This window comes from Plecotus auritus (assembly GCF_963455305.1).
Source record: "Plecotus auritus genome assembly, chromosome: 3".
NCBI lineage: Eukaryota > Metazoa > Chordata > Mammalia > Chiroptera > Vespertilionidae > Plecotus > Plecotus auritus.
The window spans coordinates 202,963,475-202,978,472 of NC_137772.1; the positions used below are offsets into that span (position 1 = coordinate 202,963,475).

At 42.9% G+C, this 14,998-nt stretch overlaps 1 protein-coding gene across 1 annotated transcript in view; it reads right to left on the reverse strand.

Annotated features, from left to right (window-relative positions):
• The window catches only part of ETV6 (ETS variant transcription factor 6), a 234,745-nt gene that overhangs the window by 44,109 nt on the left and 175,638 nt on the right, over nt 1–14,998 (reverse strand). The window contains exon 3 of the mRNA XM_080659934.1: nt 4,223–4,387. Coding sequence (XP_080516060.1) covers nt 4,223–4,387 — 165 coding nt within the window. The remainder of the gene's footprint in view (nt 1–4,222; nt 4,388–14,998) is intronic.

Genomic DNA, 14,998 nt, shown 5'->3' on the forward strand with positions numbered 1-14,998 from the left:
ACTAGATACTCCTTGGTCCAGGAGCCCCATGACCAGTGAGATGCTGCTGCTAGGTCTTCTCAGGCAGCAGAAAAGATTCAAGGGAAGAGGACAAAACTGGATGAAGTGTAAGTTTTACAAGGCGTGTAAGCTGAAGGAGATCAAAGTCTGTACTCGCTGCCTGTAGAGTGGGAAGTTGTACTGTCTACTAGAAGCTCAACAGTTTTAGTGGCTGAAACTGGATGGAACTGTTAGGAGTTGAAGGGAGATTAGGAGCCACAGGGTGGAAATTCCATTTCACGGATGAGGAAAATAAGGGCAAATGAGGTGATGTGATCTCTGGAAGAGCCACATGGAGAACCCGACCTCAGGACACTTACTACACAAAGCCCATGTGAGAAGTAGTTGTGGCAAATGTTACACCTGAGAAATAAAAAGATTTTTAAAATCTATGCCTTGTCTCTACCTACGGAGAATACAAGTAGGTGTATAGTGCCTACATGAGAAGGGCCTTCTCAACTCCTTAGTTCTGTCTTCCAAACCCTCTGACAATACTCCTCTCTTTTGTGGTAAGTTTTTTTATAGCGCCTACTGGCAGGTATCACCTTGAAATTCTGCCCATGGCTTTCTGGTTGATACCTTTCTGGTTAATTAAATTACCTGTAGTATAAATGTATCTCTAGTCCCAGCTCAACGAACTGGGCATGATGCTCATGTCTATTATTCCCAGCTCTGGTCTGGCTCTTACCTCACATTTCCAACTGCAGAACAGGCCATGTCTTCCTGGATGCCCTGGCATTTCTTGGCCAGAATGAACTCACTGCTGCTTCCAGACCCGCCCTTATCTTAGCCAACTACTCTGCACCTGAAGTACTGTTTCTGATCTCATTGACCCAGTTCTGGACTTCAGTGGCTCAGACTACAGCAGTATCATTCTAGCTTTCCTGCTTTCAAAACCTTTCAGTGGTTTCCTATTACCCCCAAATAAAATCCAAACATCTTAAGCTGGGCTTTAAGGTCCTCTTGTGTTGGGTAACAATTCAACCAATATTTATTGAGTACCAACTGGATGCCATGCACTGTGCTAGATGCTGGAGACATGGCAGCTTAATAGGATACAACCCCTGCCCAAACTGAATTTTCCACTATAGGAGAGGCATGTGGCATAGCACACAATCACATTATCACTGTGTGTGTGTGTGTGTGTGTGCATGTGCGTGTGTGTTAGAGGACATGGCAGAATTAGGGAAAGCTCTGGAATAAAAGAGGAAGAGTACCTAACCCAGACTGAACTGCAGAGAGGTGGAGGAAAGGAAGGTTGGAATCAGGGAAGCAGGGATGGAAGTGAAAGCTTTCCTAGAGAACGTAGCTGAACTTAAAATATGAAGAGGCAATGAGACCAGTGAGAAAGGGGTAATGAGAATGATGAACAGTGCTTCACATAGAGCAGTGGTCGGCAAACCGTGGCTCGCGAGCCACATGCGGCTCTTTGGCCCCTTGAGTGTGGCTCTTCCATAAAATACCACAGCCTGGGCGAGTCTATTTTGAAGAAGTGGCGTTAGAAGAAGTTTAAGTTTAAAAAATTTGGCTCTCAAAAGAAATTTCAATCGTTGTACTGTTGATATTTGGCTCTGTTGACTAATGAGTTTGCCGACCACTGACATAGGATCCAGCTTATGTGGCCTTATCTCTGAACTTCTCCACACAAACTGGCCTACACCTCCTCCTTAACCTTTCCTTACATCCCTTTCCCCACCCCTGCGAACCTTCCAAAGTCTGTCTCCATTGTCATACCCCTGAGCTTCATCTGACCATCCAGCTAGAAATCACCTCTCCTAACCTTCAACTCCCTTAGCCTGTACTCCTGTACCAGTGGCTCAGGGGTATCCAGGGAACATTCATGCAATGAATTTCTTCTGCCCCAACCCAACTGTGGTCTACACAACACCTCCTGTCTGGACTAGTGAATCTGCCTTAGCTGGCCTTCCTGCCTCTTGCCTTTTCCATTCATCAGGTGGGCTTTCTCACTGTCACCCAAATATATTAACCTAATGCTGCTCTAATTACCCAGAATGTTCTCCTTATCCCCTTGCCACTCAATTCCACCCATCCTTCACGTTGTGAACCAACTCCATTCATGATTTCAGGAGACCCATCCTACCATACACTCTCCCTTCTCCAGCTTCCTTTGCCTTTAGGTTCAATGCAATCCTGTCTATCTACCTGGACAGCGGGATGCTGTCTGTCTTCCACGTGGCCCATGTCAGCAAAGATCTGACAACATAGCAAGGAACTACTGACAGGCTTTTGCACATCTTTGCTTCCAGCTTTGAGCAGAGATAACCTAGTTTCATCAGTAAAGTTGAGAGGTCACTGGAGAGAAAAATAAATCAGCAACAAAAAGGAGCACCTGAGATAGGATGAGGGTGGAAATTGCAAAGGCTCAGGAAGGAAAGCTTGCCGGAGGTCTAAGTCAAATCAAGTCAAAACACATCACTGTGTTTTCCTTTGTCTTATATAAATGGTTTCTCTGGAACATGAAAGAGTTAGAGTTCTTTTTCTTCAGTTAGGTAGCTTTGTATCTTTAAGCATAATATCTGAGTTTCCCCTGGAACAGAAATGGGAAGTATTTCTTCATTCAATGAAAAGAAAATATCTAGATTCCTTTTACGTTAGTTTTATTTATATGGCTGCTCTATGGCTTTCTTATTCTGCAACCAAAAATCCATGCTAAAAATCAGTGATTTGAGACTAAGTATATTTCACGTATGTTTGTGTCCCTTATAAAACCTTAAAAAATGATTCCTTTTTCCAAGATATAAGCCTTCGAGTTTCAATACCACGTATACTTCTGGGAGAAACTTCCCCTTTGACATTTCCTCATATAAATGGTCTGTTGAAATTGGGAAAAGCAGGGGAGATCCTGTTCTCTGTCCTTATCTCACCCCCTGGTATGGGGGACATTTCCTCATGACGGTTAGTGTATTAACTGCTGGCAGGCCTCCAGGAGTAAATAAGGGTTGAACATAGCTGGAGACTATGCCAAGACCTTACGCAGAATCTTTGCCCTTGGTCAAGGACAGAAGGGTCTCTGCCAGACAAGTTAAATCAAGGAGACTTCAATAGAAGGAGGGCCTGTTGGTACCTGGATAACAAGCCCCTCCAGAGGCATAAACCCAAGACTGAAGATCCCCTTTGACATATGGAGTTCCCAAAGAGCTACCTTCTAAATATCCATCATATGTAAGATATGAAATTAGAAAGTATATTTCATTAACATACTTTGCAGGTACAAACACTCCTTAGTGAACAAAATCTTCCCCTGTGGTCTTAGGAGCCCTCATTTGAACACATCTTCCTAGTTAGATGAGCCTAACTAGGAAACTTGCACTTGTATTGTTCAGGATTTCTATAAGCTGCCAGAGGCATTACTTCAAAAAATTCAGGACAACCAAAGGACATCATCTGAGGCCCCTTGAGTTCATTTCTAAACTTGCCTTGGCTACTAGGATCTCCACCTTGCCCATTCCTCATCTCCTGTTCTCCCATTTTTTTCTTGACTTTTTAGTCTAGCTATCTCAGCAGGGCTCCTTCCCCTTACTCAAGCCTGTATTTGTTGTTAACTGAGCAGTTCACAACCTACACTTGCTCTCAAGCACCTCTCTTAAGTCTTCAGACTCAGGAGTAAGGTAGAGAGAAAGGGCGGGGATGCATTTTCTTCCTTATGTGGTGGCAAACTAGAGCCCTTAAAATCCAGTGACTGGCCGAAACCAGTTTGGCTCAGTGGATAGAGCATCGGCCTGCGGACTCAAGGGTCCCGGGTTCGATTCCGGTCAAGGGCATGTACATTGGTTGCGGGCACATCCTTCGTGGGAGGTGTGCAGGAGGCAGCTGATCGATGTTTCTCTCTCATCGATGTTTCTAACTCTCTATCCCTCTCCCTTCCTCTCTGTAAAATATCAATAAAATATATTTAAAAAAAAAAAATCCAGTGACTGTAGGTCCTAATTGGGTTACCTCTCTGAACCTTAAAAGTTTCCCCTTGATCTGAAAGCTCTTCCTCTTCTTCCCTCATACTGGCATATGTCAGCAGGATCTTTCCTCCACTAAGCTGGGCTGTGGTCCTTGAGCCCATGGTGACCTACGGCAGAGATTTTTTTGGGCAGGATGAGCAGTGGTAAAGACTGACCACTGACCAACAGATTTGCCAAGATGAGCACGTGTCCAGAGTCTAGACTCTCACCTGAATGAGGAGATCGATAGCGAAAGTCCTCTTTGGTCAGCAGCAGGAGAGCTTTGCCATTCATTTCAAACGTGTTGCTGTCAATTGGCCTTAAAGAAAACTCATTTTCAGCCCACTTCAGCCACTGGGCTACGTCATCCCTGCTCCAGTAAACTGGCTGCAAGCCTGTTGGAGAGAGAGCAAAGCAGAAAGAAAGAGACAGAAAAAAAGAAAAAAAAAAGGGTCTTGTCAGTTAGACAGCTGGAATAAAGGGGAGAGATTTCTGAATGGTTAATAACATTAGGTCCCCATGTCTGAAGAACCCCCACGTTCAACTCTGAATCCCAGGCTAAAATCCAAGCTTGATAATGCCAAAGTGTGATATCAAATGAACTTTGTATGTAGAGGCAAATTGAGCGAAACATCCTTTTTTTTGCCTTTAAGGGACCATTGGTCTTAGCGCCCCACCCTTCCTTGCCCCACTCCAGGGCCTGTCTGGATTTCCGGATTGACGGAAAGGTGCAGTTCTCTGGTGGCCTGAGGTACCCACGGGGGCTCAGAGTCATGGCACATGCCAACACACTTTGAAGGGGACCTTAAATCAGAGCTGATCTGATTGGACCCAGCGTCCTTTTGAAGTGGGAATGTTCTAGAGCTGGACTTGACCTCCCAGAGCTGCCAAATGACGAAGTGTTCCCTCAAATTTCTTCCTGGAAGAGCATTTGCTCAGCCTCTGGGAAACCATCAGGCCAGCCTCTGGGGATGAGAGGGCAAGGTAAGGAGAAAAGGTCTTTTGCCTTTTCAGTCTACTTGCTGTGCTTAGAACTTCCTGGAGTGGGGAGTGGGGAGGGAGAGCTACTTGGACTCGGAGGAGGACCAGAGTGGGTCAAAGGGCGAGCTGCAGCTCAGGGCCTATCTCTGTCGGGAAGCCTGACTGGGAATCTACCTTTCAATTTTATTTTGCTGTTGTGAGAAGTCTTTGACATCATTCAAGTGGTTTAGAATAGTGGTTCTCAAAGTGTGAACCAGGGACCCCTCAGGGTTCCCAAAACCTTTTCAGGGGTCTATGAAGTAAAAACTCATTTCATAACAATATTAAGAGGTTATTTGCCTTTTTCACTCATTCTTTCATGAATGTATAGTGGAATTTCCTAGAGGCTACATAAGATGTGGAATTGCAGCAGAGATGAGAATCCAGCCATCTCCAATGAAACTGGACATGAAAGAGACTTGCAGAAATGTGAAACAATGCCACTCTTCTCACTAGTTTATTTTTGTAAACCTATCTATAAACAGATATTTGTTAATATATACTTAGCTTATTACTTTTCAGTAATTTTACAAATATTTTTAAAATTCTCAGTTTTAATTTCCAATCTGGTAACTATAGATAGCTAAAACCCATATGAGCAAAGCTTTTTGAGGTCTTCAATAATTTTTAAGATTTGAAAGGGGTCCTGAGACCAAGATCATTGAGAACAGATGGGTTAGAAACAGCTAGATGCTCAACAGAGCTTCATTCTCTAAAATTGTACTGTGTAAATCAGGGGTGGGCAAACTTTTTGACTCGAGGGCCACAATGGGTTCTTAAACTGGACCGGAGGGCCGGAACAAAAGCATGGATGGAGTGTTTGTGTGAACTAATATAAATTCAAAGTAAAGGAGCGGAGGGGAGAGCAAGAGAACCGGATAGAACAGCCGGATCCGGCCCACGGGCCGTAGTTTGCCCACAGCTGGTGTAAATAGTTCTATACAATGGAATCAGTGAATCAGTGTTTGCTAAGAAGAGCCTCAGTCTCTCTATGAAGTTACCTAAACTTGCTAAGGAGACTCCATGAGTGTGCTATAAGAGTGTCCTTCAGTATGATCCTGTAAAGAATCACCTTTCAACCTTAAATAAGGCAAGACAAAGACCTGTCTGGTCTACTTGATGGGCCGCTCAGCATCGCGGGGGAATGAATGGCTCGGGTCCCCTGGAGAAGGTCCAGGGCCTGTAGGCATGACTTTGGCTCTGTCTTCCAGGCAGCTCCTTTGCAAACTCTAGTTTTGAAGAATGTAGCTTCCTTGAACTTTGTGGAAGTACCTTCAAAACTGGTCCACTGTGTAGGGCATCAATAAAAAACTACAAGCATTGGGATACTAGAGATGGGCACCTAGGTGGGGTTGTTGAGTTGTTTTGTTTTTAAGTGGTATAATTTTTTTTACATGGAAAGAAACAAGTGGCATTATAAAATAATAATGTGTAGTATGTTACTGCTCTATGATCTTTAGAATAAAACGGCTACTAAAGAATTTAAGGTTCTAAGACTCTTAACTGGGCCAAGAAGCAATGCCTATTAAAAACGGTCATTGGATACAGGGGGCGCCCCAACCTTTTCCAATGACCTTGAAAAGATGAATCTGGAATCATGGTGAGGTGGGAGTGTGAGGATGGCTCAGCAAAATTTCAACTGTTGAACTGGTACAAAACCTTAAAGTTTACTTCCTATTATTGTCCATGGTGTCAGTCATCTTCGAACAAGAACAGCATAATGGTTTGTCATTAGGGACTTTTCCTTTCCTCTCCTTCACACAAGGCCAGCCACGAGGGGACAACTGTGAGGCTCCAAGTCCAGCGTGGCCTAAGAAAGTGCCTGGGGTGAGAGGGCCACAGAGCAGAAGATGATGGGTCAGAACCAGGAAAAAGGACAGGGGAGCTTATTAGAAGCACAAGTGCCAAAGCAAATACAGAACTGAATCCCGCTTGGGAGGGGAAATGAGAGTAAAATGCTGAAGTTTCTACAGAGGATACACGGAAACGCAGGAGGGCGGGTGAGAAGGGGGTGGGGGATGCAAGTAGTAATTTGAGGTTCTTTATATTCTATGGAAGAAAACAGTCATGAGTAATCTTTTCCCTAAATACAAGAAGAGGCACACACTCCAAACAGCCCTGCCGGTTAAGAATGACAGTTTCTCTTTTCACTTCCCATTAGTCTCTCCCACAGCCCAGCCCCTGCCGCAAGCAGAGCCACCAGGCGGAAACCCCCTCACCAGGGACCTAAGTGAATGCTCTGGGCTTGTGAGCAACAGGAACCCAGTGAGTTACAGTGGGTCCAGGGAATGCAATGGCAATCTTAGCAGGTGACCCGGACAGAGCAGGCTATCTGCTTGGGGCCACTCAATAAATTTATCAGAGTCACTACTCTTCCTTCCATCAGTGTAAAGATATGGCAGACACATTCAGCGAGCTGGAAAGAGGCTTGATAGACTTGGGTATTCAAAGTCAAGCTTCACTGCCATTACCTTTTTGGTTCAATAGAATAAAAAGGTTGTGGCTGCAGGATGTGCTTTGCAATTTTAACTGAGGACAAACAAGCCCCATTTACTCAAACCTAGGGCCCCAAGGCCTGGGTGTTATAGCGCCCTGGACCCAGAGGAAACTGGTCTAATCAGGACCATTTCACTGAATTTATCTAGCACGTCGATCACTATTCTAAGGAGTTTATAAATATTAGTTCATTTAATTGCATGCTCACAGCAACCCTATGAGACAGTGTTTCAGATTAGGGAACTGAGGCCCAGTGCCTTTAAGGGATTTGCCCAAGGTCATATGGCCATGGTAACAAGAGGAGTTGAGGTTTGAACCCAGGCAGTCTGGTTTCAGAGTCTGTGCTCATATCCATTATGCTGACTCATGCAGATTTAGACGGATTTTCAAGACTATTAGGAATTCAGATAAGACTGAGTGAATTGAATCCTCCCCACCCAAGACTTTGATCTTTAGAGGCTTTCTCAAGTTATCAATGGACTAAAACGACAGCAAAAAAATCTGTAGATCCCTGAAGAAATAGATTTTAAGTGGGAAAAGGAAGAAGAAGGAGGTGGAACCCTGCTTTGAACATATCCAGGAACACAGTGCTGCCTTCACCGGCTGCTCGCTCACAGGCACTCACTGCTCACAGGCACCAGTCCTGAGGCTTCACATGGCTCACAGAAGCCACATGGGCAAGATGAGGGAGGCATACATAACACAGAACTTTGTCTGACAGTTATCTCTTGCAACTTTAACTCAGAAAAGTTGAAAAACATAGTTTTTAATGATCATTGGTCAAAAGAAAAAGAGCATCTGTAGATCCCTGAAGAAGTAGATTTATAAGTGGGAAAGGAAGAAGGTGGAGGTGTGCATATATAACAAGCCTGTGAGAGCCATACGAAGATCTGGATTTTTAATGCCAATTCACTGCAGAGTATACTTGAGATGAATTTTGTACAGAAGACATGAACTGCTATAATTAAGAAAATTACTAAGAATTCCACTGCGATTTTTCTCTCAAATGGGTCAAGTCAAATTCACAGTGCCATACCCATCAGTAACATACCCAGGCCCTTAAACTTCCTGCTAATATTTCTTTGATTCCATGTTCAAAGGTGCAGCCATGTCCATCACCACATTCTTAGCATCATTTCAGATTTTCTGAGTTTAAACATAACTAACCATAAAAAGTGTGCTGGGAGTCAGGAGCCCAGATTTTACTAACAGGTTTGCCATTAATTAAGATGTGACTCTGGGCGGGCCACTCAATTTCTCTGGCTCAGTGATTTCATCTGTAAAACAAGGGGCTTAGAGTATGTGATCTGTATTCCCTTCTGGAATACAGTCAAGATGCTCCCATTTAATTTGAAACTTAAAATCCAAAGACTACAAGCAGCCCAGACCTTTTTCTTCCAGAAAATGACCCTGAGATTCTGTAACTTCCTCAAGGATCTCCTGAATCACAGAAAACAGATTAAGTTACTTTAAATGAGGTTAGTGCTTGAGAGTGCTTTATTGTATTCTAATTCTTGGAAAAGTTATAACCCAGGCAACGGCAATAATAAACATAACATTTTGACAAGGTGCTCTAACATGTATGACCTCATTTGGAATTCTCACAAACACCCTGTGAAATCTGCTGTATTCTCATTTCAGTTTATCAAATGAGGAAATGGGGGCCTCAGAGTCATTAGATGATTTACTGGTTAGAACAATACTTAGTTCAAGCTCTTTAGCTATAGTATACGTTAATCAAAAACACCCTTTAACCCAAACTTTCTGTATAAACAGGAATTTGCTATAGATTCTATGGCTTAGAGAAAAGAATCATAAAAGACAGAAGACACCTCAGTGATGATCTCGTCCAACCCCCACCCCATCTTACTCACTAGGAAACTGAAGCCAGGAGATAAGAGAGAACCACGATTAAGTGGCCCCAGGTTCCCCGACTTTCCAACATCTCATGTTGTCTCATAACTTGATTCAATGACACAGAACCATTCCACAACCCCTCACATAAGTGAGGAAAGTTATCCCTTGCTTAGTCATCTTGCTTTCAGATTAAATCTTCTTCATCGTTCCAACCATAAGTTCTGTACTGTAGTTTCTCTACCCTCACCGACCTGCCTACCTCCTCTGGAGACCCTATATGGCTTCCATTCCTAAACAGAGAACCAGAAGGAGGACTGGACCCTTTCTTTCTCTGGACAGTATGGTTCTATTGATAGTAACAGCTAACAACGATTGAGCACTTGCACTGAATTTCCACCACAATGATTATCATCCTCATTTACAAATGAGAAACACTACAGCACACAATATATGGAAATGGTGGTGCTGGGATTAAAAACTTGCAAGGCACTGTTCTAAATGTTTTCTGCACAGAATTCATTTAATTCCCACAGCAATCCCTATCCACATGGACAGAGGAGAAAACCGGAGCACAGAGAAGTTAAGCGACTCCACCAAAGTCACACAGCCAGGAAGTGGAAGAGTCAACATTTGAAACCAATTGGTCTGGTCCAAAGTCCATATTATTAACCACCTATGTGTTTCTCTAATCTTATTTGATGTTTTGGCAGGACATCAAATTACATTCATGATTAAAAAGAGAGAGAGGGAAAAAGTTTCAGTGATGGTGTCAACTTTGACAGTGCTTAAGCATGCAGGCACTGAGCACCAGCACGGAAACTATTTCCCATCTGTGTGACCTCAGGCAAGTGACTTAACCTCTCTTGTCTCACTAGCCTCCACTGGCAAAAGGGGGCAGCTTTCAATCTGTGAAGCAAGTAGCTTGAATCAGAGATGATGCGCTTATCAAATCTCAGAAGACATAAAGCTAGTACAGAGTAAGATTCTACAAATGAGGATGATGTAAAACACAAAGCACAGATAGTATCTGTGGTAGAGCAAGCACTTAATAAATATTAGCTGTCGTTTTTCTACTACTGTTATTACCGTTACCATTTGTACAACCACCCTACCTTTCACATATATGGCCAGTGTTTGGAACCCAACTGTGAGAATGCATGTCGATGAATATCAGATTTCATCTTGCTATTTTTCACCATCATTCCAGCCTGCTGCCGTCTCTCTGGATCTGTTTCCAGTATCATCTATACTCTGTAGCTTCGTGTCATCTGAAGCTCTGAAAAGCATCTGTCATCTCAACAGGTCACTGCCAAAGTGCTGAGGTTAGGGCTAAGATGGGAGTCCTCTGGTGACATACCAGCCACCTCCTTTCTGATGGGCACTGATCAAGTTATTGACTCCTTTTGGGGTATAGGTGTTTAAGGATCAACACATTCATATATTCTGGTATTTGGACTATAATTTCCAAGGTCAGCCATAAAGGCATCACCCGAAATTCAATGATCCACTTCCCTAATGTCCAGAAATACAGCAACTATAACATTATAGCAACCTTACCGAAGAGACAGAGAAGCAGGAGGTTGGTTACTAAGGGATAACTTCTTCCCAAGTGCTCATAACATACATGATTGAAAATCTGCCCTGAACTTCATCCGGAAGGGATCAGAGTAGCTGTTTTTAGTCTGTACATATACTCTTTTATCCCTTTCTATTCTAAATATCAGGTAAACAGTGGCTCACATTCTTTCTTTTAGTACCTCTTCCATTTTCCATAACCCTTAGGGTTCACTGTCAATGGCCTACCTTTCACCCTTGTAAGTTCTCTATTCTGGACTGTCATTGGTCTGGGCCAACGGCCTTGAATTTATTTAGAACAACTTTAGATTTGCTTTTATAATCAATTTACCCATCTTGAGCTTCAATTCCCTTATGTCAATGTTTGCACTACCTGTTTCAGTCTGACGATCACCTTCCTTATGGAAGAGAGGGAAGAGAGAGAGAGAAGTTGGACAGTTTTGTTTTTCTGCCATTTGTCAATGTCACTCATTCAAATCTATGTGCATGCTGATAGCATGCTTACTCTTATACTGCCCCCAATACTTATTGTTTTCTTTTTCTTAAGAATTTTCCATAGTTTTCAGATCATTTCGTTTTAACATTCTAGATCTAAAAATATACCTTTTATATTTTTCTTTTCAGTAAGTTGCTCTGTCATCCACTATACACATCTTTTTAAAATCTGAGCTCATTAGATCGGTATGCCAAACAGTGAGAAGATAAATTGGCATGATCTCTGGTAAACAACTTGGTGATGGTTTAAGAGCCCTGTAAATGTTAATTCTGAGACTTTACCTTAAAGAAATAATTTAGGATGCAGAGAAATTGTTCATGCACAAAGATGTTCATTGCCATGTTATTTTTAATAGTGGAAAACTGGGAACATCATAAGGGATTAGTTAAGTAAACTAAGGACAACATTTCTGATAGGACATTATGCAGGCAGTAATGTAATATTTATAAAGAGTTACCTATTCACATGGAAAAACAGCAAGTAGCTGTTTTATATATTATAACCTCCAACAATGCACGGAAAAATATTGTAATGAAACATATAAATATTAACAGCCACTATCACTCAATAGAATTATAGGTGATGTTTGTTCTTTCCTTTCCATTCTTATCTTCCAATTCTCTATATTAAGCACATATGTAGTTATATATATTTAACTATATATAATAACATCTACTTAGAAATTGAGCTCATCAGAGAATGTCCCCCATACAGCCTCATCAGATTCTTTGGTTGTCTTTCATTTTCAAAAGGCCCCTGACTCTTTGACTTGTGTTTTAGCATTTCAGATCATGGAAACATAGGTACTTTTTCCTCTAAATTTTTAAAATTTGCCTTCTTCAAGTCAAGAAAACACATCTGATTGTGCCTTTCATTTCCCTTTCCCCAGTTCTAAGACGAAATTTTTATTCTCACCAGAAGTTCCCATCATTTCTACTTTGCCAACTAATTCCTCCTTGTTGGTCAGACATGAGTCCAAGTTAGCAGCACCTCTCGTTGCTTCTTCTACTTTCTGGGAAGTAAAATTGCTAATCGGTAGGTGCATGTGTTAAGAATTAAAATGTGCATGCATGTAGTGGAAGGGGATTGCTCAGTGATTCTCACATCATGCTCAGCATAGCCAGTAACGCCAGGCCATTCAGCCAAAGATCGCCCGCACTGATCATCTGTGGGCCAGCTCTGCAGCCTGCGACTGCCACCCCATCCCACCCGATACCACTCATGGCAGGTAGGACACTTCATGAAGATCTGCTCAGTTCTTTACCATTCCCAGATGCTTCCACACCCAGGTAATCCCAGCAACTGTTCTGTGATTGAGCTAAGGCTGGTACAACCGTATTTGCAGAAGAAACTAAAGCTTAGACAGGCTGAGGGACTTTCCCAAGGTCACAATGGGCCTAAGGCCAGAACTCCAGGTCCAGGTCTTCTGTATCAGTCCAATGAACTTCCTCTAGATCAAAGGAAATAATGGATAGAAAGGCCCCTTGCACTCTAAAAATCCACTGTTAAAATGCAAGGGATTTAGGAATAATAAACCAGAAACTCAACTTCTCCTGGCAGGTCTGGTTTAGCTTAGACTCAGAACTCTGAGCTGTGCTCAAGAGCCCCTTCTGACTTCCACAAAGGGGTCGCAGCGGGCAGGGTTTGCCGTATAATAAATGAACCCTCCACACCAAAACAACACGTCATCAGAGCACTTTCCGGGGCCTTCTCTGACTCCTTTCCCTGCCCTGCCAGGCCGTGGGCCCCAGGCTCCCACACTGGTCTTGGATATGCTGGTCTTGGACGTACTCTGCCAAGTCCTGCACTCATTCCCCTGGGTCTGCCTTTGCCTTTGGATGTGCTATTTGATCAAAACTGCTTTCAACATACAAACTCGGTTACTAGGGAGTTGGAAGTTCCAAAACATTTCCTGTTCTTGTCCCCAAGGTCACCCTGTATCTCAGAACGCCATTTCCAAGTGGATGTTGGAAGGTTACACTCATGTCTTTTGGACAAAACCCCAAGAGCAAGAATACTATGTGTATGTTATATGTCACATTCAATTCCCTCGATTAATTTTTTCTTGTAAACCTCATTTGCTAGATTTTTCTGTGTGGCTTTCACTCTGTGTTATCCACAAAGGGATTTTTATCAGCAAACCTGGTGACAGTAAAACTGGCCTGGGGCCTGCTCACCCTCACAAACATGACTTAGAAGATTCCTTCTCATTTCTGCTTTTGAGCAGCAAGCCCAACATAGTGAGAGGCATGTAACATTTTAGATCAAAACTTGGGTTTTGGATTCAGATAGTCCCGAGTTCAAGTCCTGGTCCTGTCACCTACTAGCTCAGTGGCCTTGAATAAGTTACATCCCTGGACCACAGTTCTCCCAGCAGTAAAATGGGGCCAAGAATAGTCCTTACCTCCTAGAGCAAATTCAGGTATGAAATGAGATAATCCCTGCACTGTGCCTGGTACACAGGATGCGCTCAGTAAATCTTGGGAGGTTGGATAGGACAGAGATGGGATAGCAGACTAATTGTACTTTGTCACACGTCTCCAGGAAACGGAAATACTTTCTGCAGCTCACTTACAAGAACAAGTTTCTCGTAAGCGGTGTGAAGGCTCCTGTAGGAGCTAGGAGGGTAGCACAGGACTCTAAGGAGGCACCGTCAGCGTGCAGATGGGGCAAGTGACTGGAGCAGGTGAGAGGCTGGAGGGGGGAAGGCCAGATTAGGAGCCCACTCAGGTCTGGGACTAGGGTGAGGCAAGGGAGACAGTCGCCTTGGGTGCAAAATTTAAGGCTGTGCCAAAAAGCTCAGTGATTACAAAAAATAATAATAGGCTAATGCATTATTTAAAAAGTAAAATTAATGCAAATATCCATGATGAACAAAACATCAATATTTTAACAAAAGTTCTATTGAAAAGAGAGGTGACGGGGGTAACAGAGAGAAGGAGAGATTAGAGCAGTACTTCCTAAGTTCAGGAGGTAACTGGTCCCTTTGAGATTTCAGTGAGAGCCACTGACCCTCTTTCGAAACTCACAGGCACACGTACACCAACATTTACTTACAGTTTCAAAGTTTATGGATTAGATCAAGTTTATCTCTGGATCCTTGGAGAATCAGTTTAGAATATTTTTAGCCTTGTGTGTGCAAATGGGTCTGATACTATGTACCAGTGATATAATGCCAAAACCTAAGTAGATCTGAGAAGAGAAACACACACACACACACATCTCTCTTCATATTTTGAGGAAAGAGAAGAAAGGCAGGCAGGGGGCCCTCCTCTCACTCCAAAGTGGGGAGGGGGGGTACAATAAATGACGAAAGCCAACTCTGGGTGTCATTTCCTTAGGAAATGCACACATCTGACCTTAAATATGGAATGCCCCTTCCTCGGGCATTTTAGAAATCATTGCTAACATATTGCACGCTTTTGTTCAGACTAGTGAAGGTCAATTACTGCCAATTACCCAAATTTACGAACAGTGAAGGCAATTGGGCTGTGCAAGAAGAGATACTACTGAGAGATGCATTTCTAAAGGAAAAAGGCAATTAAGGGCAGAATTTCTCATA